Source organism: Kogia breviceps, chromosome 9, assembly GCF_026419965.1.
Source record: "Kogia breviceps isolate mKogBre1 chromosome 9, mKogBre1 haplotype 1, whole genome shotgun sequence".
Classification (NCBI taxonomy): domain Eukaryota; kingdom Metazoa; phylum Chordata; class Mammalia; order Artiodactyla; family Physeteridae; genus Kogia; species Kogia breviceps.
This window is the reverse complement of record NC_081318.1, coordinates 65,743,417-65,770,203: the sequence shown is the minus strand read 5'-3', so window position 1 is coordinate 65,770,203 and position 26,787 is coordinate 65,743,417. Positions and strand designations below refer to the sequence as shown.

Genomic DNA, 26,787 nt, shown 5'->3' with positions numbered 1-26,787 from the left:
GTCTAGCACAAGACCTTTCAATAATACTTCTTTGTCATGAGAATAATAAGTATTCCTGACATTAAAGAGGCCTCTTTTCCTGGAAGAAAAGTCAGATATTGCCCATCCGACTAAGATGTTACTTGACATTTGTACTTCTGCCTTTTCTTCTAATAATTCTGAGAAAATTAAAAAGTGTGAAATAGGGACTTCCCTGGTGGTGCAGTGGATAAGAATCCACCTGCCAATGCAGGGGACATGGGTTCCATCCCTGGTTGAGGAACAAAGATCCCACATGCTGCAGGGCAACTAAGCCCATGCACCACAACTACTGAGCCTGCGCTCTAGAGCCCAAGTGCCACAACTACTGAAACCCACGTGTCTAGAGCCCAAGAGCCACAACTACTGAAGCCTGTGCGCCTAGAGCCCATGCTCCGCAACAAGAGAAGCCACCACAATGAGACGCCCACGCACTGCAACGAAGAGTAGCCCAGGCTGGCTGCAACTAGAGAAAACCTGCGTGCAGCCACAAAGACCCAACACAGACAAAAATAAATAAAATTAAATCTTTTTAAAAAAAGTGTGAAATAGTATTATGTGTGTGGATGTAAGGGATATATTAATATTTGTTAAAATATTTTCCCAAAACTCTTCAGGCAGGCTGTTTAGACTAATCCTATGTCAATTTTAAATTCTAGAATCTTTGCTTCCTGGGGGAATCAATTTCCCCCTCAAGCAATGTTTTCCCACACACATTTAGGGACAAAAATAATTAGAGGAAGCTTTGTTCAAGGAGAATGGGAAATATATTAAAATTTTCAATTTCTGTTCTATGGTAGGAAGAACTAAATCACTACTCCATTCTAAACCTGTCAAAGAAAATACTTTGAAGTCCTGCTTTATGTGTCATTTAAATATTTAACAATTAGTCATATGATATAATTGCATCTCACATAAACATGACCTTTTTCTAAGTGTGTAGAAAAAGTGATTATCTTCCATGACACATACATCTGATTTGATCTGAAGACAATTTACTTTCCTCTAGACATCTCCATGTGTGTATAAAACTTACAGTGCCAAGGTCAATGATGAAGCAGTCACCCTTGTTGAAACTGTCCCAGCGTAGGGGAACTTCTGTGACCCTGACCACTCTCCGACCTTGCACATGCAGGAGCCTCTGGGCAGTCAAGTCATTTGTGAGAACATGATTGAATCCAGACGCCACACCTCCAGCCTGATCAGTAGAAGGAAGATAGAAAACAAACAAACAAAAAAGGATGAGGCTTCAAACTAGACACAGCAGCTTAGAAAACCACAGGTGTTGGTGCCAAGCTGTCTGTTAGGCCAAGATAAAATACCCACTTAAGTGCATGTGAAAAATTAAATATGCAGAAGAGAATTTCCTGGCAAATCAACAGGTTTTTGTTTTGTTTTGTTTTAGGCTGTTTGTCCTTCCTTTTTTTGTTGTTGTTGTTGGTACGCGGACCTCTCACTGTTGCGGCCTCTCTCGTTGCAGAGCACAGGCTCTGGACGCGCAGGCTCAGTGGCCATGGCTCACGGGCCCAGCCACTCCGGGGCATGTGGGATCTTCCCGGATGGGGGCACGAACCTGTGTCCCCTGCATCGGCAGGCGGACTCTCAACCACTGCGCCACCAGGGAAGCCCTGTCCTTCCTATTTTAACCATTCAATTTAATACTGCAAATATTTACTGAAAACCTTCCATGTATAAAACCTGCTACATAAACAGAAAACAGCTGTAGCTCTTGTCCTCTGGGAACTAATGATTCTCAAACCATTGAGTGAGAAGGCAGACAAGGATTTCAGAAAAAAAGGTGACAGGAGGTTAATGGAGAGTCAGAGGTCAGAAGTACAGGCGAGGAGAGCCTAGAGAATCAGGCAGCCCAAAACTCCCACGGTCACATCCTCAGGTCAGAGAAGGGAGCTGAGTGCTTGCCAGGTACAGGCTGGTCCTAATTTTGGTCCTTGTTTTTTTACAATAAAAAATCACCTGTTTTATTTATTTAGGTAAAAAGAGTTTACAAAATATGCCAGGCCTAAGTATTTATACTCTAAATCTGGTTGCACATCCCCAACCAAAACAAAATGAAAATCAAGGTATAACCACACACTGAATTAAGAAATGCTTAAGAAAAACAGATTAACTGTATCAAGCACATCTTCTTTCACCATTTGAAATCAGCTTTTCCCTTTTTCATTCTTTTTCCGAATTAAATGTTAAGGACAATAATCTTTATTTACTTCCATAATTAACTATGAGGTACCGTGCAGAATAAAGGTGCAGTGTAAATAAAATGGTTATTTATTGATCAAAAGCCTCCCTGATAATATGGTAAGAAAATTAGCAGTACAAGAAGCCTACAAAATAATTCAAATTTATTACATCAACATTATACAGTAAATCCAAAGAAAGAAGTGAAGCTTCATATGTAATCAACAGCACATTCTTTAAATTTCCATTGACTTTAGACTTCTCCCCTTCTCCAAAAGTCCCTCATGAATAAAAAGGTTTTGTTAGTATATGCTAAATGTTGACTTCCAGACAATTACAGCCACAAGCTTTTACAAATATATAATAATTTCCCACTTCATAATTTTAAAAAGATTGCCATATTTCTTGACTGCACAAAGTATTATACAATAAAAATAAATTCAGGGCTTCCCTGGTGGCTCAGTGGTTGAGAGTCCGCCTGTCAATGCAGGGGACACGGATTCGTGCCCCGGTCCGGGAAGATCCCACATGCCGCAGAGCGGCTGGGCCCGTGAGCCATGGCTGCTGAGCCCGTGCGTCCCGAGCCTGTGCTCCGCAATGGGAGAGGCCACAACAGTGAGAGGCCCACGTACCGCCAAAATAAATAAATAAATTCCAGTTTTTCACCTACATATTACTATGCTTGGCCACCTTAAGTTTTTTAAATAAGAGGGACACTGCAATCTGATAAAAAAAAATAGCATAAGAACACTGTGTTCTGTAAAAAAGTTATAAAATATAGAGTTGACTGAGAATACATATATAACATTTAGGATAATTTCATATGGTGAACTATCAGAGTATATATAATCTGTGAACATTTAATGGTATTTTAAAAATTAATTTTGTCTCTAATATTTGATGCCAAAAATGCACAAAAGAAAAACTTTTGTTTCATACATGTCTGTATCAGACAGTAATTCTTCTGTGAATACTGTTTCAATGACCCCTGGAAACTCCCAGCCTCTTTCTACCTATTCTACAGGATGAAAGCAAGGTGGATGATCCTCTAAATCAAGGGCACCATAAATACAGTTTTACTGGCTGACAGATGTCTGATTGTTGCTCTTTACAATCATGATTGGGGCTGGGTCTTGTTCAGCTTGGGAAAGGTGCTTAGCCAGAGACTGAACATAAGGAAGTAGTAGTAAGTAATTATTTATTTTTTATTTTATTTTATTTCATTGTTTATTTATGGCTGCATTGGGTCCTCGTTGCTGCGCACAGGCTTTCTCTAGCTGCGGTGAGTGGGGGTGCTCTTCATTGCAGTGCGTGGGCTTCTCATTGCGGTGGCTTCTCTTGTTGCGGAGCACGGGCTCTAGGTGCACTGGCTTCAGTAGCTGTGGCTCACAGGGTCAGTAGTTGTGGCTTGCGGGCTCTAGAGCGCAGGCTCAGTAGTAGTGGCGCACGGGCTTAGTTGCTCCGTGGCATATGGGATCTTCCCCGACCAGGGCTTGAACCCCTGTCCCCTGCATTGGCAGGCGGATTCCTAACCACTGCACCACCAGGGAAGCCCAGTAGTAAGTAATTAGTCCTCTGTAACCCCTCCCCAACTCCCTATAAAACCTCACAGAGGAAAAGAAAAAACTCAAGTCGGTTAAATGACATGGAAAGATGATCTTAATGTTTCCTAGTTGCATCTTTATCTTATATATAGCAACTAAAAGTGGTTGTTGCTGACTTGGAAATGGTAGACTTGGCCACGTTCTACGCATTTCAAACAGACACAATATCCTTTCCATAGAGTATTCTTAAATTTAAAAATTCATCTGGGGGCTTCCCTGGTGGCGCAGCGGTTGAGAATCCGCCTGCCGATGCAGGAGACACGGGTTCGTGCCCTGGTCCGGGAAGATCCCACATGCCGCGGAGCAACTAAGCCCGTGAGCCATGGCCGCTGAGCCTGTGCGTCCGGAGCCTGTGCTCCGCAACGGGAGAGGCCACAACAGTGAGAGGCCCGCATACCGCAAAAAAAAAAAAAAAAAAATTCATCTGGGCATTTGAACGATTTACTTATGTTGAGAGCATCATAGCATCATGGTTACCAGCTTAGGCACTGAAGTCAGACAATCACCCAGTCACACAGCAGCTGTGAGAGCTTGGCAAGTTACATAGTCTCTCTAAGCTTCCATTTACTTATCTTAATAGGATGATAATGATAGAAACTGCACCACAGAGCTGTTTTTCAGACTAAATGAGATAATACATGTGAAGTGCTTATTATATTCCTAGAAGCATGAAATTAAGTATAACATAATAATCTTTGCTGTTCTGGGTAGTAAATGAGCTCTGCTTCCACATTTCCTATCACGTATTGTTGCAACTACACACATTGTCATCTGCTCGATGTCACTAGTGATAAGACAGTAAAATGATTTTTTTTTGCTGATAAATTTGACCTCCATTTGCAAACATTCTCTTTCTAAAAAATGCTGATTTGTGGTTGTTTTAATGTTGATAATTAGAAGATAATTATCCAATAATCATACAATTACTTTTATCATGTCCACTTTTAAGTATGTAATCAGAAGTTTGATTTCAGAAGTCCCACTAAATAGGCATAAGGATTAATAATAGCATAAAACCCAAATGATGGCATATGTACTATAACATACGTATTTTTAATATTTAATTTAATCCTTAATCCTTACAACACCTACACAGGAAAGCTGTTGTTACACCCATTGCACATTTGAGGAAACGGAACACAGAATGCTTATGTAATTGCCCTGAGGCCAACAAGCCACATGTTGCAGAAAAGGGTTCATAACCAGGATGATGGCACAGTACATGCTTCTAGTAACTACAGGCCCCAGCTTATTCAAAATCTTGGGTTCACTGACATACGAGATGTTTCAGGATCATTTCACATAAAAGTAACTTGTGAATCGAATAAAATAAGAGGTAACAGTTTCATATTTAATAGTTTCTAGCCTAGAGTACAAAAATGATTTCAAGAGAGAGAAGAGAACTTTTAAGTGTTTTGTCTTGATCCCAATGGCATCACAAAATATGCAACTAAGGCTCTGATCAGGAAAAAGAAGAAATAAACTGGGGCCTCACAGTAGGCAAATTTAGTATATATTCAGAATTCTAGTTTAGTTCTGAGGTTTTAGGTCTTCACTGTGCTAATATGGCAGACGGGTGGGGTGGTACAGTCTGCAGAACACCTGTTGGAGACATTTGATTTTGAGAAAGATTGTTTCTGGAGTGTTTGTCTAGAGAAGGTGTTCCTCACACTTTAACTGAACGCTCTTGGAGGCAGGGGGGATAGCGAAGGATGGCCAGTCTGCAAGCATCACTGAGAGAATTCCAGGAAAAGCTATCCTTTGCTGAAGGCAAAGACTTAAAGGCACAGACTATTTAATTATTTGGGATTTTTGTTTGCTTGTTTGTTTCAGAAGTAAAGCCATTTGATGATTATCGTTTCAGGCCAAAACACATAAATTCTATGTGAGTGTATGGGGGGGTTACGTATGCCAGTGTATGCATAGGAGTTTGTGAGGCTCAATCACACATATGTTCAACTCAGTGGTTTCATTTGTATCATTTCCAAGATCAAACTACACTATTTGGGAAATGTGTGTATAGTTCTTTGTATTAACTGAAGTTATCATTGTTATAAATGCTGTACTAATATATTCCAGAAAAACTGAAATTCCCAAGTTGTGGATTATTTGCAGCAAATTAAGTGATTCTTTTGAATAGCAAAAATGAAAACTATTAATGCCCACGTTGCCCATGTTTACTTAGCATCATTAAAAATTAACCTATCAAATGAAATTAAGTCAGAATATTTCACACATTATACCATATATTCCACAAACATTTATCAAGCACCTATTATGGGTCTTGAGAGTACTGGGGATATATCAGCGAACAAAACAGATTAAAACAAAAACAAAACAAAACAAAAAACCCTGCCCTCAATGAACTTTCATTCTAGGAAGATATGAGGCATGGATGGATAGGAAAAGAAGAGGGGGTCATAAAACAGTTTGAGAGAGGTGCTCACCTTGTATTTCAGACCTCCTTTGAAGTAGCCAACAAAATCCAAAGACTCATAGCCTTGAAGTTCTCTATTCTGCACAGGCTTGCCACCCAAATAGTCATCCATCTGAACAGTAAAGATGGCAGCTGCTGTGCTTTCATCCTGAGTACACTCCTTTCCTGAAATGGCCAATGACAGCACCTCATGTATCAAGCAAGAAACAGCATTAAGGTAGAATTCCTGATAAGAAAACACTCAGAAATTTTCTTTGAATTATATGCCGGTACAATAAATTTATGCATAACTTGTTCATCTTCAACAGAACAATCAGCAGAAATGGTATAATATAAAATGCTATTTTAATAACTAAAAGAATTGTTTTGTTCCCACTTTCCAATTCTTTTTTTTTTAATTTTAAAAGAAATTCCGCTGTCAGACTATGTTCAGGAAGATATAATAATATATTCCAGTAGGATTCACATTCATTTGGTATAGTCAATGATATGGCTATGAAAACATTTTTCAATTGCTTTAGCCTTTCTCAGAATTAATCTCCAGGCTTCCAAAATGTCACTATGTTAATATTTGTAAGAAATACAAACATCATGGGCCGGAGCTAAACAACACTTTGAGAATTGGGAAAATGGATGTAACTTGACTTTACCACTGTTTTTGAGTCCACTTGTCCCCACTTCACTATCTTATTGGCATAAGATAATATTCTCAGAAGGAAAGGGGAGGGTAAAGGAACCAGAATGCTAACATCTTCTGAATGTTAACGTATGCAACATTACCCAGGGAATTTAACACACAACACACAGTTAATTTTCATAATTCTAATGCAGATCCCATCCAGGCAACCTCACTGAGGTCCAAACACCAATTCTTAAACCCAGTGTCTTTGATGTACACAAAGATCAGAGCCAGGACAGCCCTGATGGGACCTCAAAATTTATAAAAGACATTTAAAAACTTCTACTACTTAAGCTGTGTGAAAATCATTAATGATTCTAGAAATAATAATAATAGCTAACATTTATACCTTTATAGAACCCTTGCTATGGGCCAGGCACTACGCTAGTGTTTTACACTGATAATCTGATTTAATCTTCAAGTGACCCAACGTAGCAGAAACCATTTTCTACCATGTTACAGCAGAGGACGTGAAGGCTTAGAGAGACCAAGTAATTTCCCTGAGGTCATAAAGTTGACCTTTGATAGAACATGACCCAGAGGCAGGTGTCTGTGACTCTGAAGCACAGGCTCTTAGAAATTACAATACTAGTAGATATTTTTTATACTCAGACTCTCATTACTAGTAAAATTTTGAGGTGATTGGGGAATGTTATTTTCCTCCATGGATAATTGATGCATAAATGTTCAGCAGCTGTAACAATACTATAGTTCAACTGGAACCCCAATTAAGAGTATTCACAAAAGTTAGAGAAAGGAAGTCAGTCAGGTATGTTAAAGAAAGAATTGGATTTATTTACAACTCCTCTCACTCTCAGAGGGGACCTGTGTAGTAAGTGTCTTCTCAGAAAAAAAATTTAGTAGCTAGAAGAGTATTTGACATGATATCAATTTTGTGAACTTGTTGTGGTCAAAGAAAATTATTTAACACATAAAAAACACATGCAATTTGCAGTCTGAAAGGGCCTAGTGTCATTCTTCTGTCCACTTTCCCATCCATAAATTAGATTACTAATAAGGGCATAGATGTAGATTTGTACAGAGAGGCTTTAAGAAGGAAACTTAAATCAAGGTTAATATGAAAGGTGTTGAGGATGATGTATTTGATATAAATATTCTTCCTTGAGTACAAGATGAAACCATAATCTCTTTAGGTAGATGAAAATGGGCAGGTATGCGACTAATGAATGAACTAGAAGTTAAGTTAGTTAAATTATGCTATCACTTGTTGATGCTTATGCACTGTGCAAGGCCAGGGAATGTCAGTATGAATAAACCAGAGTCTTCTAAAGAGGTTGAAAGGTCTTAATGAAGCCAATACTAGCCTTTGAAAATGAAGACTAAAATCAAATGCAGTTATATTATGATGAAATTCTAGTAAGTGTTCAAAAACTTACAAATGTTCTGAATGAGTTATGCTTATGACTTCATTTAGTTTTCCTATGCTAATTTTCCCAATGCCTTCCATGTTATGTTGTTTTGTGTTATGTTATTTTATACTATGTTATATTATATTTGTAAATATGCTGTAAACTTCCTAAAATTGTTTTGGGGATGTGATTTTATACATAAAACACAAATAAAAAGAGAGGTTTAATGACTAAGTTAACTGAACAACCATTCATGATAAAAAAAAAAACTCTCGCCATGTTAGGACCACAGGGGAAAATCCTCAACTTGATAAACAGCATCTTCAAAACACATACAGCTAACATAAATTCTTAATGATCAAAGACTGAATCCTTTCTCCCAAAGATGGGGAACAAGGCAAGTACTCCTACTCAACATAACACAGGAAATTTTAACGACTGCAAAAAGGTAGGAAAAAGAAATAAAAAGCATACAGATTGGAAAGGAAGAAAAAAATGTGTCTATTTAGAGACGACAGGATGGCCTACATAGAAAATTCTATGGAATCTACCAAAATAAACCTCTTCAGAAAAAGTGCATTCAGCAAGATAGCATGATGAACATTAATCAATAACAAAAAGCAGTCTCATTTTTATATAGAAACAATGAACATGCAAAAGTTGAAATTAAAAGCACAATACCATTTACAGTCACTTCAACGAAACTGAAATACTCCGATACGTATTTAACAAAACAGGTACATGTTCTACATGCTAAAAACTACAAAATGGTAATAAAAAATCAGACCTTAATAAATATAAAGACAGTATTCATGGAATGTGAGACTTGTAATATAATGTCAATTTTCCCCAAATTGATCTATAGGCTTAATTCTATTCCTATCAAAATCATATTGAGGTTTATTACAGATTATATGAGTTAGTTTGTTATAAAATTAATGCAAAAAGGCACAGGCCCTAGAATAGCTAAAACAACCTTGACAAAGAAAAATAGGGTAAGAATACTAATTCTATCTGATATTAAGGTTTACTATACAGCCACAGTAATTAAGTAAGACAGTGTGGTATTGGTGGAAGACACCAATTGGTTTAGAGACACAGATCAATAGACCAAGTTTCCTCCAATGTAAAATTTTGTAAAACTTTAGTATGTACGGTTTAGTATACTACAGTATATTAAAGTATAAATATATAAGTACAGTACAGCACAAAATGCCACAACCAGGATATTGACATTGATACAATCCACTTATCTTTTTTATATTTTCCCAATTTTACATGAACTCATCTGTGTGTATTTGTACATTTAGTAATATACAATGTTATCACATATGTAAATTTATATATCCACCATCATAATCAAGATACTGTATAGTTCCATCACCAAAAAATCCCTTATGTTGCCTTTTTATAACTACACCCACCTCCCACCTGAATCCCCCCTCCCCTATGTCATCTCTAACCTCTGGTGACAATAAATCTAAAATTCAGTCATTTCCAAAATGTTATATAAGTGGAATCATATAGCATGAGACCTTTTGGCATTGTTTTTTTTTTCACACGGCGTAATTCCCTAAGGGATTCATCTGAGTTGTGTTTATCAATAGTTTGTTCCTTTTTGTTGCTGAGTAGCCTTCCTTGGTATAGATGTGCCACTTGTTTAACCAGTCACCTGTTGACAGATATCTGGGCTCATTCAAGTTTTTGTCTATTCAAATAAAGCTTCTATGACATGCATGTACATGTTGTTGCATAAATATAAAATTTCATTTCTCTGGATTAAATGCCCATGAATGCGACTGCTGGATCACATGGTAGTGGCATGTACAGTTTTGTAAGAAACTGCCAAACTCTTTTCCATAATGGTTGTACATTTTATATTCTCCTCTACCTCAAGCAACGTATAAAACTCCAGTTTCTCATCATCCTCTCCAGCCCTTGTATATTATAAGCTCCTTGTATTGTACATTGTATATTGTAACCCAACTTTTTGGATCTCCCGTGCCTTACAAAGAGCCCAGCACAGATGTATTTAAACTGCTAGGTACAAAGCTGAAATGTTTTTTCAGGAAGGACCGATGCAACAACTTCTAAGTTACACGCAACAAATTCTTACTTCGTAAAGGAAACAAAAAATAAATTTAAAAAATGAAATAATCTGAGAAATGCAAAGGTACTATGGAAAGACACTGAGGGAGAGACCAGGAAAGATGACTCTTCCTCTGCTCTCCCTTTGTGTCCCACTTCTTCCTGTTTCCCCTTTCTTCCTCTTACTTGGTGGGTTTCTTCATTTCTACACCAGCCACCTTTTTAATCCCAGGCTGATTTTAACTCTACTCTCTTTCATCTTCCTTCCAACTGACTTCCTTTAGTCAGACTTTCTCTTCCCTTGAACCTTCAGCTCTCCCACTTGAAACTTTCTCTCAATCTGTCCCTCTGAATAATAGTCACGAATTCACCTGAATTTAGGTCTTAGAGTAGAATACATTGGATGAAATCCAGCTTGCTTCAGGGAACTGAAGTAGGAAGAGCTGCTGAACAGTTCCACCTACAGGTCCTGCTGACTACCGTGCGCTAAACTTCCCACGGTTCCCGTGATATTCTCTTGCTCCCAATTTCCCTCAGTTTCCTTTTTTCCATCAAGGCTTCTCTGCTTCCCCATAACCACAGACACGTGGTGTCTCTTTCATACTGCTCATCACATTTTACCTGGGTTATATCACTTTTTGTTTTATTGCACCTTTGAGATTGTAAAGTTTCAGGGAAGGTTCATAAATCATTCATATGTAAAAATGCTGGGCAAACAATTCTGGGCACGTTGAAAGTTACTGAATTAACTTATTAATTAACACACTATTAAGTTCAGTTTTAGTAGACCTTTAAGATCATAAAATGTTTCTGCCCAAAGCATTTTCTATTACATTTTGTTTTGAAATTGATGAGCACTAAATGAATGGGTTAATTCAAATCTGTAAACCCTACGTACGAAACACAGTGCTTGAAGAACTTACCTGGATAAGAAAGAACGTATAGAGTTAAAGCAATTGTGTTTAAAGCCCCCTTGGAATCCTCTGACAAAGTCAAACTTAACTGCTGTCTACAGCATGATATGAAGTTCTTTCACATTTTAATTCACCAAAATGACAGATGTGTTATTTCAGATACTTTTACTCATTCCAGATCCAAATTCTAAACAGAAAAACCGAGGTAAGGACATTATTATTCTATGTGGCATCATTCATTCATGAACATAAGTTATACATTAAGGTTTCAGTGGGGAGTTTCTTTTAGGGGGTATAAAATAGAAACAGATCACTGTCTGTGATAATAGGAACAGTGACATTACACTAGGAAACCAAAATGAGTTTAGATCTCAGCCTCAGCCTCCTCAAGCAAGCACAAAATTTTAATATCAAGTGCTGTAATGAAACAGTGCTGTCTCCCTCTTTGGATTTCTCATTTGGAGTGTTTGCTCCAGGTGTTTGCTAATATTGAGAACATCACTTAATGTTCTCTACCATTTTGTTTCTTAAAATCTTCAAATGTTAGGGGAAAAAATGACTTTCAGGGACTTCAAAATGTGTATGTGTGTGTGGTTTTGTGTGTTTTCCCCATAAACTCATGAATAAAACTAAAAATAAACACAGTCTAGGGGAGGCAAGCTGATTTTAAAAGAAGGCAATAAGGCTCAGATAATGGGTGCGTTGTTAGACGGGGTGTGCCCACTGGCACAGGATCTCACAGGGAGAGGTTAGACATTCAGGATGTTTACGAGCAAAAGTAGAAGGTGGGAAAAGTAGAACACTCAAGACCCAGTGTCCTGCGAGCCTGGCGCGGGTGAAGCCCAAAATAATTACTACTGATGAAGGAGCTGTTTTGTTCCAAACTGTCTTCTTGTTCAGATACATAAAAAACAAATTTAATAATAATAATTATTATTATTATTATAAAGCAACTCATCTAAATACAAACTCTGCCATATAAAGCTATTTACTTATATTGATAAAGCCGCCAGCATCCTAATCAACAGGAATTTCTCTTAGCCAAACCTGCGAGAGCGCGGGGCAGGCTGGAATCTGATTGAAAGCGGCCCAGAACATTAATCGCCGCAAATCAGAGAACTCTAAGCTGACGCCCAAGGGCAAAAAATAAAACTAAATAATTTTCTTAAAGGAATTCTCGCCGTCTGCTGCAAATGCCCACAAACTTGTTTGACTTCATCTCCTCGCTGACAGGGGAACCAGGACTGAACATGTCGGAAGGTGAGACGAACCTGGCCAGCGACAGGATGCAGTGGGCGGTCGCCCCGGGCGGGAGGTGGGTTTGGAGACTGGAAAGTGAAAGGGGGAGAAGCAAGAGGAAGCGGCGCCAAAAGCCAGGAGATGGACACGACAAAGTTCAAAGCTAGTGAGGTAAGAGACTGCTCCCGACTTCGCTGAGCCCCGCGTTCGCAGCCGCGTTTGCAGGAGCGGACCCCGGTGGGGAAAAGGTGCCCAGGCCCAAAGTGGGGAGGTGGGGGAGTGGGGGGTCGGGGGCAGGCCCACAGGGGCTCAACCGGCGCGAAGTGTCTCCAGGCCCGTGGGCTAGCGCTGCCCTGCCCACCAGCCCGCAAACCTCAACCCCCAGCGGCCTCGCCCCTCCCCGACCTGGGCGCGCCCGGGCCCGGCCGCCCGCCGTCACTCACCGAGCCAGAAGTGCAGGCGGTACGTGAAGCCCTGTCTAGCCTGGGTCGTGTGTAGCACCAGGTACGCATCTCCGACGTAGAAGTCACCGTAAGCGCTCTCGGGCACGGCCACCAGCTCTAGTTTCTCGATCCTCCAGACCTGCAGCCCCGCCTGCTTGCCCGCCCGGGCGAACTCCTCGTGGTACAGCCCCTGGGCCATGGCTGGGGCACGCGATGTTCCGGGAAGTTGGCGGGGTACCTCGCTGACCCTGGAGTCGGACTGAACCCAGACCGGCAGGAAGAACCCTGTTCGCAGCGGCTTTATAGGGTTTGCTCTGAGGGGGCGGGGCCCCGACGGGGCCCCGGGACCCCCAAATGGGTGGGGCTAAGTGCTCAGGCCGGAGTTGCTTTGGAGTAGGCGATCGGTTCTCCTCTGAAGCGTAGCGCCAGGTATCAACTTCCTACGTCCTTCCCCGCAGCCCGAAGGAAATCAAATCTCAGAAACCATAAGATCCTAAGGAAACTTGCTGAAACTCCTGGAAATGCCTCCTCCAAGGAAGGACATTTTCCCAGACAACAGCTGGAGGAGATCAACAATTAAAATTCAGGTTGGCGCATCGTTTTTTTAAAAAAACTGGCTATCCAGGTAACAGTTAATCATCAACTCCATCATTTCATCAGCCAATCTCGCTATTCCCGATGGGCAAAGTTTATCCGTCCTGATCTTCCCAATTTGAAAATGCCATGAGAAACAGCATGTCAGGTTTCTTGGAAAGAGTGAAAACCTGGAAGGATAGCGGTCTTACCCGAGGGACAGAGCTCTGTAAGTCCCCAGGGGTTTAGGGAGCTGTGGTTAAGCTCTTTGCCACCTGCCTCCTTTGGGCAAGAGAGCTTTTTGCTTTTTTTTTTTAAACAACAACAACAACAGCAGTCCTCCTGGGGTGTTCTCAGGCTGGGCTGTTTGTGAGTGTGATATTATGCTTAGCCTGCCTTCTTAGTTAACTTTGTTACCTGGCTTCAAGGTGCTAATTTTCTCATTGTTTTCCCTACAGCTTTTGCTTTTGCAGCATGGGCAAAGCACTGTAAAATACATATGGAATTTTACTCCTTATTTTGCATTCATTTAACTGAAGCTGATATGGCAAAGGATTTTGTTGTTATTGAGAAAGCAAATCGCTCATGATGTAGAGTAAGAAAGCTGGTTTTTATGCATGTACATTTTCTGTCACTGTTTTCCAAATGAAGGTACTAATAACATACCATTTGATTTTTTCCTTAATTAATTTATGTTTTAAAATAGGTATCACATGACCATGGTAAAAAAAATTCAAAAGTACATGTGTGCAATAAAAATGTATCTCTATTTCACCTGCCATCCGGTTGCTTTCCCCAAAGGCAACTGAGTTACCAGTTTCTTAAGTATTTTTCCAGACATATTTGATATTCTTGCATTTACAAGAATACAGATAGCAGAGTAATTTTTAGAGTAATTTTTATTTTCTAACAGAAATGGTGACATACACACTGTTCTGAACCAATATATCAAAATATCAGTAGCCAGTACTTATAGAGCTGCTTCTTTTTACTGACCACAAGGTATCAAGTTTTCCATCTTTTTTTTTTTTTTTTTTTTTTTTTCGGTATGCGGGCCTCTCACTGTTGTGGCCTCTCCCGTTGCGGAGCACAGGCTCCGGACGCGCAGGCCTAGCGGCCATGGCTCACGGGCTTAGTTGCTCCGCGGCACGTGGGATCTTCCCGGACCAGGGCACAAACCCGTGTCTCCTGCATCGGCAGGCGGATTCTCAACCACTGCGCCACCAGGGAAGCCCCATCCATCTTTTAAATATACTATAACTTATTTAATCTGTTCAAGTTCATAGGCATTTAAATTTTGCCTATAGTTTGCTAACACAATGTTGCAAACAACACTTCTGAACATACTTCATTATACTCATGAATTATAACTATGAGATAAATTCCTGGAAATATGATTGCTAGAGGGGTTGGAATTCAATGGTTTTGATGACAGTGATGATAATTATGAAACCAGTCACTACCATTTACTGTTCTTCTGCAATGATGGGGCATGGCAGAGATGGCTTTCATTCACTTCCCCTGTCCTTTCTTGGTTGCGTAGTCACCTAACTACAGCAGGCCTCAGGTTCCTCATCTATAAAATGGGAAAATGACAGTTTTCACCTTAAAAGATTGTTATTTGGATTAAATGAGCAAGTGTTTTTGTCTGTTACATAGAAAATGCTCAGTAATTATGAGCTCTTATTGTGCGGTGGTGAGCTTCCTTTTGCTCCTCTAAACCCCTTCTTCATGCTTCTGTTCCTGGCAGTCTTCCCTTAAGACCGGCCTGCATGGGCTAAAGCAACTGGGCTTCAATGCCCTCTAGCTTAGAGTTTGGTTGGAAATCAGAGGGAGAGAGGAGAGTAAGGTCAGAGTATTTATTTCCTTGGCTTCCTCCACCAAAGGTCACTACTTTTAAAGACAAATAACTCTATCTGACTTTTCTCTCGTTTGGATTCAGGCAACTGTCCCCTCAGATGCATTATCCCTTTAGGTTTCTCTGTCTTTCTACTGATATATATATATAAAACCTCTAAAAAAAAATCTCCTGAATTTTTCTGTTTTGTATTTACCATCTATCATAGGTTGAGATCCTAATTGATAAATACTATTAGCTACGTTCTCTTTTTTTCTTTCTAACACAAACAGTGATAGGTAGGTTTGAGAAGGCTTATTTTATAAATGAGGAAACTGAGGCTTAGGAATTTGTCAAAGATCACCCAGCTAGTGAGTGGCCAAAGGAGAATTCAAGCTCACTGTGTCTAATTCAGAAGCACATATTCTTTACAAAACCTTACTCTTTCGATCCAAATTATTTGGCCTAGATTTGTTCATATAAGTATACTTTATATTTCCATTTCCTTCAAACTTGTCCCTAGAGAAGCTTCTAATATGGTGTGTCCCATTCAGCACAAGGAAGCTTAGCTTTAACCTTGTGACTGAGCCGTTACATGTCTTGGTTTTCTTATCTATAAAGTGATAATCATTTGTTCCCTTCTTTCTTCTAGGGAAAAAATATGAAAACTGGTGATCTGAACTTAAGATAATTTAAAACTCAGTTACCACTTAAGTTCAGTTTCAGTTTTAGTCATAATTCCATTCCTTCTGGTGAAGGAATTCCTTTTAATGATTAACTAAAAATAAAAGGAAATAATTTTTTTATTAAAGAAATAAAACGGAATTTTGATGTGTAAGTGAAATTCCCTCTTACTTAGGCCGGCAATAGGGTGAGACAAGTGAGGCACCTGCCTGGGATGGAAAATTTACAAGTGCACTAAAAAGTTCAATAATCAAGATCAATACTATTTTAAGGCAGTATTTTAAAAATCAAAATTAATGTAAAAAATCATGATAAAAATAGCAAAGTTTAAAATAAAGACAGAATTGTTAACAGTGCCAGATGAGGCCATATTGGAAGCTGAGAGAAAGGAAAAATACTGATCTTCTTTTACTTAAAATTTTGATATTTTGGTTTACCATTTCTTTTGCATTACTGTGTCTCATTTTTCTTATCTGTGAAATGGGACTACTGACTAAATCCTTGTAAAATTGTCATGAGCATTAAATGGATAAATAAATATATACCTGGAATCATCTTGCTATAAACTCAACTGAGATTGATGAATGGTTAAATCACTTCTCCCAATCCAATCTTGTAAGAATAATGTTTCTAAATCTAATTCAGATAGGGACAGCCAATTTCCTATACAAAAAAGGTCTCTAAAACCAGATGCCATTTCCTTTCCATGCCTTTATTTTTTCTTTCTGTCTCTCATAACCTAGGTTCTTACAAGTAGATTATTTTCTCCTCTTCATGTTATTGCTGTTCTCCCATTATCTGCCTATTGAAGTTTTACCATTTCTTTAAGGTTTAACTAAAGATACTCATCTTCATCATCATTATTCTCCTGGATCCATTAAATTTCAGCATCCTCTCTGCTTCCAATTCTCTTGATATGCTCTTACATTATAGCAATTACCACACTCTGAAGTGTGTTTTCTCTCACAACACTGTAGGCTCACTCAGAGATTTATATCTCATTATTTTAATCTCTGACCTTATGGTAACACATGCTGAAAAGGTGTAGTTGAATAGATGATTTTGGATTAAATTACTTTTTTTTTTAAAAAATAATTCACCAATCCTCTCTCAGCCCAGGTAGAAACAGCCAAGGTGAATAAGGTTTTTTGCTTTTGTTTTTGTTTTTAACAGGAATCTGGAGGTTTGAGGTGTGGAGCCTCATGGTTGAATTCAAGGTAGGTGTTTTTCTAGAATGTTAATGCCCAAGGGGAAATGTTAGATAGTTTAATCCTTGAAATAAATAACAGTGTTAATACTGTAATTAATTCATTGTGCAATTCATTGGAATGAGTTAGTAAAAAAAAAGGAAAACAAAAAGTTGGCTTCAAGTGGTCTTCATTATCTAAATTATAAAATCTTTGAGTTGAGAGGCATCTCATTTTATTTCCATTATTTAATCATGACCACAGAATTGTTGAAATTAAACATATGTGAAAGACAGGAAGTACACCTTTTTTTCCAAGAGAGGCAAATGCTTCAATTTATTTGCTTTCCTTTGATTATAAATAATTAAAGAATGTAATTAAAAAATACATTTCTTTTACTGGTCATCCTGCTAAATTGCATTAACATGTTTGATTTACCAAATGATTTGAGGGTTTAAGCATGGAACCTGGAGTCAGAAGACTTGAGTGTTGTGAGGATTAAAAAGGTAATGTATGGGGCTTCCCTGGTGGCACAGTGGTTGAGAGTCCGCCTGCCGATGCAGGGGACACGGGTTCGTGCCCCGGTCTGGGAAGATCCCACATGCCACGGAGCGGCTGGGCCCGTGAGCCATGGCCGCTGAGCCTGCGCATCCGGAGCCTGTGCTCCGCAAAGGGAGAGGCCACGACAGTGAGAGGCCTGCGTACCGCAAAAAATAAAATAAAATAAAATAAAAAGGTAATGTATGTAGAAGCCCTGTGAACACAATCAATAAACACGGTTACTAATCAGCAAGGGCCCTTAACCCCAGTACTTATCAAAGGCAGGTGATTATGAAAAGTGAAAATGCACTCTAAGGAAGTGTATTTCCATCCCTCCTCTCCATACCAGACAAACAAGAACTTTTAAAAAATTCACCTTTTTAATTTTAGATCAGCCAGGATCTAGGGCTTTTTCTTTCACCAATGAGTTAGTTTAAAATTGCATATAATACTATAACTATAAAGGCATGGTCATGGCTCAATACTACAGTGAATGTTTTATTGGTCTTGAACATCTGCTGTTGTGATAATTTATTTCTTGTAAACCTATTTACCACAGCAGGTTGATTCAGCACTTTCTTCATAATATTTTTATTATATATAAAATCACCTATTATTATTATTACATAGGAAATAGCTAACCCCTGTGAGATTACTGAGAGAAGACATCATCATTACTTTAGGCTTTTACATATTAGAGAATGCATATAACCAAGAGAAGGGTTGAGGATACAAGGTCTCATAGAGATTCATGATCTAAAATGATAGTTTTGCTTTAAGCTTATGTTTATGCAAATAGAGATCTGAAGATAATCATGGTTTTAAAACTATGATAAAGTTAAGGCTAAAAATGCTTGAGACTATAGCAGGGGTTTTTTTGCCTAGCTTTTCTAAATTTATCTATTAACTAATAATCACAATGAACATTTTAGTTTTGCTTGTTTGTAGACCTGACTTTACTATCTTGTGAGAAATAACCTCAGATTTTCAAGGACTTTGTCAACAATTACTTAGAACGTTTAAATGTCAGAACTGTGATCACAGAGAATAGTGGAAATCAGACATGATCAGATCATCATTTTCTGTTTTTAAAACCCCACATTTGTTCATTTATTTATTTCTGGCTGTGCTGGGTCTTCGTTTCTGTGCGAGGGCTTCCTCTAGTTGTGGCAAGCGGGGGCCACTCTTCATCGCGGGGCACGGGCCTCTCACTATCGCAGCCTCTCTTGTTGCGGAGCACAGGCTCCAGACGCGCAGGCTCAGTAACTGTGGCTCAAGGGCCCAGTTGCTCTGCGGCATGTGGGATCTTCCCAGACCAGGGCTCGAACCCGTGTCCCCTGCATTAGCAGGCAGATTCTCAACCACTGCGCCACCAGGGAAGCCCTACATATTTTTTAAATGAAGTATAATTGAGCTATATCATTATGTTAGTTCCAGATGTACAACAAAGTGATTCAATATTTCTACAAATGATCACCATGATATGTCTAGTTACTATCTGTCACCATACAAAGATATTACAATAGAATTGACTATATTCCCCATGCTGTACATTTCATCCCCATAACTCATTTTTTTGTACTCTTAATCTCCCTCACCTTTTCACTAGTCCAGCCAAACCCTATCCCCTCTGGCAACCACCTGTTTGTTCTCTGTATTTATGAATTTGTTCTGTTCATTTTTTAAAACATTCTACATATAAGTGAAATTATACAGTATTTGTCTTTCTTTGTTTGACTTATTTCACTTAACATAATACCCTCTAGGTCCATACATACTGTTGCAAGTGACAAGATTTCATCCTTTTTTATGGCTAAGCAATATTCCATTGTGTGTATATACACACACACACACACACACACACACACACACCACATTTCTTTATCCTTTCATCTATCGACAGACACTTAGGTTGCTTCCATAGCTTCGCTATGATGCTTCACTGAACATAAGCGTAAATATATTATTTTGAATCAATATTTTTTCTTTTCTTTGGAAAAATACCCAGAAGTGGAATTGCTGGATTTTATGGTAGTTCTATTTTTAATTTTTTGAGGAACCTCCATACTGTTTTCCCACAGTGGCTGTACAAATTTCCATTTCCACTAACAGTACACGAAGGTTCTCCTTTCTCCATCTTTACCAATGCTTGTTATTTGTTGTCTTCCTGATAATATCCATTCTGACAGGTATGAGATGATGTCTCATTGTGGTTTTGATTTTCATTTTCTTGATGATTAGTGATGTTGAGCATCTTTTCATGTGTCTGTTGGCCATCTATATGTCTTCTTTGGAAACATTTCTATTAATTTTAACATTAATTTAATCTATTATTTTGGGGACACAGCATAATCTTGGCATTTGGTCATGTCTTGGTTTATAAAAGTCAATATTATTTCAGAATTTTAAAAAATTCTTATTCCTAGATTTTTTATAATTGAATATATGATACATTTGTGTCATATATATACACATATACATATATACATATGAAACTAAATATATATACTTAGCTTTTATTTATGTTTGTTGCTATTCCAATAATAGGCTTATCTTCAAAATTAAAGGAGTAAAAGTTATACATGTACATCCATAGATGATATGAAAGGATTTGATAATGTTTAAAAGTTACGAAAAGTTATATTTAGAATACTACGGAGGAACTGGAAAGTTTTTCAAAAAAAGTGAATGAAAGAAAAGTAAAACAAGATACACATTGGTATGTTCAGATTTGGCTTTAAATTGTAAATAAACATATATTACTTTGAGTATTTTGTGTGTGCCATGTACTGTTTCAGTGTTTTTACAAGTATTGTCAACCTAATCATACAACAATCATATCAGGTGGGTGCTACTATTATCATCTCCCTTTTCATAAAGGAAAAACTGAGATAGAGATGGGATAAGAAATTTGTCCAAAGTCATGTGTACTCAATGCTGAGTTGGCACCTGAACCCAGGCAATCAGAGTGTTGAACTCACCATTTAAACCACAGGGATCATCTCAACATCTACAAGTGTCAATACTAACATATCTAGGCCCTAACCAGGTGAGATAGCCTAATTCATAAAGAATAGTAAATTGAATTGACATGTATTTAGATTTACCTCAGTAAGACTATGGTTTTTTTAATCTTAGAGATTGAGAGTTGATAGGACCTTGGGGAATATATAGTTCTTGGTTGCAGGAAATGACATAATTTGTAAAACCAATCTAACTACAGAATAACATGAATATTTTTAAAATCAAAAAATTTTCTGAACTAATGTCAAGAAATTTGAAATTCAAAGCAAAATGGGTATATTTCTAGAAAATGTAAAATGCCAAAATTAAAAGAAGAAATAGAAAATCTTAATTGACCAATATATGCTAAATAAACAATGCTGCTTAAAAAGCAAAAACTTTTCTTCTGTAAAGTACCAGGTCCAAGAAGTTTTATATGTGAGTTTTACCATGTATATCCTCTATTGTATACTAATATATCTGGAAAAGAGGAAAAAAGAAAAGCTGCCAAAATTATTTTCATGAAGCAATTACAGCACATAAACCCCAATGAGGGCAGTTCAAGAAAATAAAAGTACAGTTTAGTTTCATTTATGAACATTAACACCAATATCAGATCTAAAATTTTATCCAACCAAGTAAAAAGTGAGTTTTGTTTAAAGGAAAATATAAGATAATCTCAATATATTAAAAATAAATAAAATCCCTTTATGTCAACATTTTTAGAAAACTAGACAGCTAGGAAGAAGGGAACTTTCTTAACCTAATGACATAATAATAAATTACAGCAATAACATATCAAATGGGAACATTTTAGAATGATTTCATTTAAGATTGGAAAAAACTAATAAGAAAAGACAACAGGGACCCCAGTATCTCAGTAATTTTCAAGAGGGTACAGGAAGTTGTGGACAATGCAAGAGCAGAAAAAGAAATGGAAGATATTAGTAATTGCTAGAAAGAAACAAAACTCATTATTTGTAGATGATAATCTGAAAACTAAAAGTCTGAGAATCCTACTGACAAAGTGATAGAACAAGAAAGTTCAACAAGGTTATCAAATGATTAGAATAATGTGATATAAAATAAGATACAAAGTCAAAAAATTTAAAATATATAAAATTGGATGTGTCTGTGATTTCAGAGTAGAAAAAGATTTCTTAAACAATACCCAAAATAGCATGAAATATAAAGGGAAAAACTGATAGCTACATGAAACTAAAGATATGGCTTTAAAATTGGACAACAAAGACAAAATTAAATGATGGGGAGGACTGAGTGAAAAATCTTTTTAATTTCTATAAATAACTAAGGATATCAAGAATATATACAAAAAAAGAATGCAGAAAGAATAAAGTCAAGGAACTTTATGAAAAAGTACTGTAAAGCTATGGAGTCATGTGGCCATTAAATATACAAAGAGTGTTCATTGATTTGGGCCTCACTATTAATTGAAGGAACTACATAAATAGCCAATATTTGAGTGCTTACAAAGGCCAGCCATTATTCTATGTGCTTTTAAAGTGAAACTGTTCTGTTCTGATCCTTACAGCAACTCTATGAACTAGGCATCATTACTGTCTCATTTTACAAATTAGGAAACCAGGAACAGAAAGTTCCACAAGTATTAAGTGGGAGAGCTAGCATTTGAGGCGACACCCCTCACCTCTACAACCACTACAACTTTACTGCTCTGTTACACCATTTCATAGCCAGCAGGTTGTTAAAAATTAGAAAGATAACATGAAAGGCTGGCAAGGATGTGGGGAAATAAGAAATCTCATATAATATTGAGAGGGGCATCTCTAACATGATGTAGCCATCTCGACATCAACCTGGCAGTATTTAGTGAAAACTGTAGGCATATCCTCTGTGCCCCCAAATTCCACTCTTGGATGTGTACTCCAGTGATATTCTTCACAGATGCACAAAGAGGCCTGTACAGTGATGCCCACCAAAGCATATTGTGCTAGAAAGAAGTTGAAGGCAACCTAGAAGTTCAAAAACAGGCAAATATTTTTTAGGCATAAGTAACGTGTGGTATATGAATATGCAAGAGAGTAATACTAGTGTCAGAGGCAATGATCAGCACGGAAAAGATAGCAGTGTAAGCAGATTTCAAAACTATAAAGTTGAATAAAATAGTAAGAAACAGAATGTGATGCCATTTGTGCCATTAAAAGCAAATCTACATTAATAAAAATGAATTTCATGAATGCACACATTGCAAATGACCATGAACCCTGTGGAATGTGGACTGGAAAAGCATACATTAACTGCATGTGAGTGGGAGCCTGGTGGGGGTAGGAAGGGGACTGATGATGCAGGAAAGAATGAGAAAAATCATGAAATAAAACATAAAAGAGAGAAGGTGCACTGGTTGACAATAAAAACTTGCCAGGAACCAAGGAGTATAATCAATTCAATTCTGTGCACCTGAGATCCAAACTCCCAAAGCAAACAAAATTTGAAAGCGCAACAAAATTTTAAAAATCTACCTGTCTATCTCTCTATCCATCCACCCATCCCTCCATTCATCCACCTATGTGACCGAGTTTTTTAAAACGTCGGCATACATATATATATCAATATATAAAATTTAGACCTATTATAATAAAAATTATGTAGGGATTTAAAGAATTTTTGAGACCTAAAGAATAGCACAGAGAGGATTATTGAAGTTGAATGTAGTGATTCTAATTCCATTTTTTCCTGTAAGTTCTTTTAGTTTGTGTGACAGAAAGAAACATCTTTAACCCAGGAAGTGTTTCACATGAATTTTAAAACCTGGGTTACTAGTTTACTGTTTTATGACTGTCTGGTTTAAGAATGTGTAGAAAAATAGTTGTTTCTATGACATGAAATCCTGCACCCTTATAATAACCTATCATTACAAAAATGTTCAAATAATTAAGGATAATATGCTTTATATTGCATTTATGTTGGCCTTTCTTTTTTTCTAGTTTCAAAGCTTATAATGACCCAGAAAACATATTTCAAGGAAACTGCAAGAAGGAAACAGCATGGTGAGTACTTAAAGAGAAGGCAGAAAAATGGGGAAAAAATTCCCTCCCTTTCAACTACATGCTTTCCAATGGTCTTAATTACTATCGTCTTGCATTTATGGCCCTTATTAAGTATTGCAATATCTAATTATTTAAATAATGGCAAAAATGCAATGTATATATTCCTTAACAATAAGAGGTTAAAAGATAAAAGCATCTCATTCTCATTTAGAGATATAGGAAAATACTTATGAGTAAAACAACACAGTCTGGGATTTACCTTTACGTACAACAGGAAGAAAGCTGGGGAGGGATAGATGAAATGAAATTGGCAAAGTGGTAACAATTGTTGTTGTTGAGTGATGGGAGTATAGGGGTCCACTACTCTCTTAAGCCAACTTTTGTATAAGATTTAAATTCTTCATCATAAAAAATTTTCCTTAAAAAAGTTATAAGTTCTGGCTCTGTGTGATTTTAAAAATCATTTTGCTATAATTGCATTCTGAAATATTTACTAAGTGCATAAAATTCCTAGAGCTGCATGGCTGGACACATTTGGGAAAGCTTATGATGCCAGTCCAGAAGGCCAGCCACATTCAGGATGAAGCACGGCCTGACACACGTCCCCCATTTCCAAAACAACTGGCGGGTGTGGGCTGCTTTTCCACGTGTGCAGTAAGCACTAGCAAGATTTCCTCCTCTCTGAGTTTATGTGGGGCAGCTCCTGTCTACAAACGTTGCTTTCCCTTTCATTGAGCAATTTCAAAATTAAACTGTCAAGTAATGAGTATTTATTATAATCAAATAACTCTGCAAAGGAAGTTTCATTTTTTTGTTTGTTTGCAATTTCCAAAAGACAGTACAGAGAACAGATGCCCCAAAACATTGGTGAGTGAAATTGGTTAATGTTACCGACACAGTTTAGACTGATGAGTATTTTGTTTCAGGGAGCATTTTCTACATTAAAATACCTGTTGAAAATTAGTGACATTTATTTTAAAGTTCACACTTTAAACATTTTAAATTATGAGTACTAAAATCTGAAGGAGAATGTTGAGAGGGTGATGAGAACTCTGGAGGTTTCTGCCAAGCAGTCTTTCTGATATAACAATATAACTAACTAGTTGGCTTCTTTCCCTTGTCATATCAAGTAAAATAAGCTAATTTTTTAGAGAAGGGTGACATCTTTCAAAAGGTCACCAGGAGGTCAACTTTCTTTTGTCATTTGGACGACCAGGACAGATTTTCAATTTACATAGCCTTCAACTTCCCCACATGGGATTATGAGACTAAAAGTGAATCATTTCTGCAGAAAGTGCTCTCTGCCCATCTGCTAAGAAAGTTTTAAAGTTTCATGATGAAATAGAAATAGAAAAAAAAAGTTTAAAGTTCTACCTCAATAAAAGAAAAATAGTTTCAAATTTGAATATTTTAACTGTTTCAACCAGTGAAATAACTGAATGTTCTCCTACAGTCATTAAAAAATACGGCAGTTATATTTGTTTTTTCTTCTGTCCTAGAAAACACAGAAAAGGCTTTCTTCAAGTTAAAGAGAAGAATGAAAAACCGTTTTGGGCATGAAATTTTGTAGACAAATGAATATATCAAATACTTGGTAGTTTAGGAGATATAGTTTAGTGTGTTTTTTAGAGTTGGTTTTCCAGTGATAAAATTAGAGAGGAAAAAATGCTTGAAACCTGTTTCCTGCCCTTTGCATGCCTGTAGCTCTTATGGGCACTGAGTATAGTAGTTAGGAATCTGTACTTTGCATTAAAAAAAAAAAACAAAACCCAACTACCTGGGTTTTATTTCCAGATGCTCCATTTATAAACCATATGGCCTTTGGCAAATTAGTAACCTCCTCAACCTCCCCAACTATAAAGTGGTGGTGATGAATATATACTGAACACACACACACACACACACACACACACACACACACACACAGATATATGAAAACAGGCACATTGTTGTAAAGGTTAAATTAGATTGTACATAAAATATACATAACAAGTAACTAGAACATTTATAGCATATGCTCAATAAACATTCAGTTATTATTTGCACTAGGAAAGCATTTACATTTAATTGAAAATATATAGCCATGTAGAGGGTATTATGCTAACTAAGTGAAATAAGTCAGACAGAAAAAGACAAATACTATATGATTTCACTTACATATGGAACATAAAAAACAAAACAAATGAACAAACATAACCAAACAGAAATGACTCATAGACACAGAGAATAAACAGGTGGTTGCCAGCTGTGGTTGGAGGAGGGGGAACTGGATGCAGGTAGTCAAAAGGTACAAACTTCCAGTTATAAGATAAATAAGTACTTGGGATGTAATATACAGCATGATAAATATAATTAACTGTGATGTATGTTACATATGAAAGTTAAGAGAGGGGGCTTCCCTGGTGGCGCAGTGGTTGAGAATCTGTCTGCCAATGCAGGGGACACGGGTTTGAGCCTTGGTCTGGGAAGATCCCACATGCCGCGGAGCAACTGGGCCCTTGAGCCACAGTTACTGAGCCTGCACGTCTGGAGCCTGTGTTCCGCAACAAGAGAGGCCATGATAGTGAGAGGCCCGTGCACCGCAATGAAGAGTGGCCCCCGCTTGCCACAACTAGAGAAAGCCCTCTCACAGAAACGAAAACCCAACACAGCCATAAATAAATAAACAAATAAATTTAAAATGTCTCTTTGCCATTAAAAAAAAAAAAAAGAAAGTTAAGAGAGTAAATCTTAAAAGTTCTCCTCACAAGGAAAAAATTTTTTTCTATTTATTTATTTTGTATCTATAAGAGATGATAGATGTTCACTGCACTTATTGTGTCATCATTTCATGATGTATGTAAGTCAAATCATTATGCTGTACACCTTAAACTTATACAGTGCTGTACATCAATTATATTTCAATAAAACTGGAAGAAAAAATTAAAAAATAAACTATATATAGCAATG

At 37.5% G+C, this 26,787-nt stretch overlaps 1 protein-coding gene and 1 long non-coding RNA gene across 3 annotated transcripts in view; one reads left to right on the top strand and one right to left on the bottom strand.

The window, feature by feature from the left end:
• SCIN (scinderin) overlaps nt 1–13,298 on the bottom strand; it is a 79,626-nt gene extending 66,328 nt beyond the window's left edge. Inside the window, exons 1-3 of one of the 2 annotated variants that reach the window (XM_059074002.2) lie at nt 12,989–13,298; nt 6,266–6,420; nt 1,055–1,216 (exon numbers count right to left, since the gene is read on the bottom strand). In XM_059074002.2, the coding sequence (XP_058929985.1) occupies nt 1,055–1,216; nt 6,266–6,420; nt 12,989–13,187 (516 nt within the window). In that variant the 5' untranslated portion in view covers nt 13,188–13,298. The remainder of the gene's footprint in view (nt 1–1,054; nt 1,217–6,265; nt 6,421–12,988) is intronic. The other variant, XM_059074003.2, reaches the window with a different exon arrangement.
• On the top strand, nt 12,650–26,787 carry LOC136794859 (uncharacterized). The gene is made up of 5 exons (XR_010842249.1): nt 12,650–12,716; nt 13,447–13,575; nt 17,256–17,299; nt 23,776–23,838; nt 25,338–26,787. It is a non-coding gene; the product is annotated as an uncharacterized lncRNA (long non-coding RNA).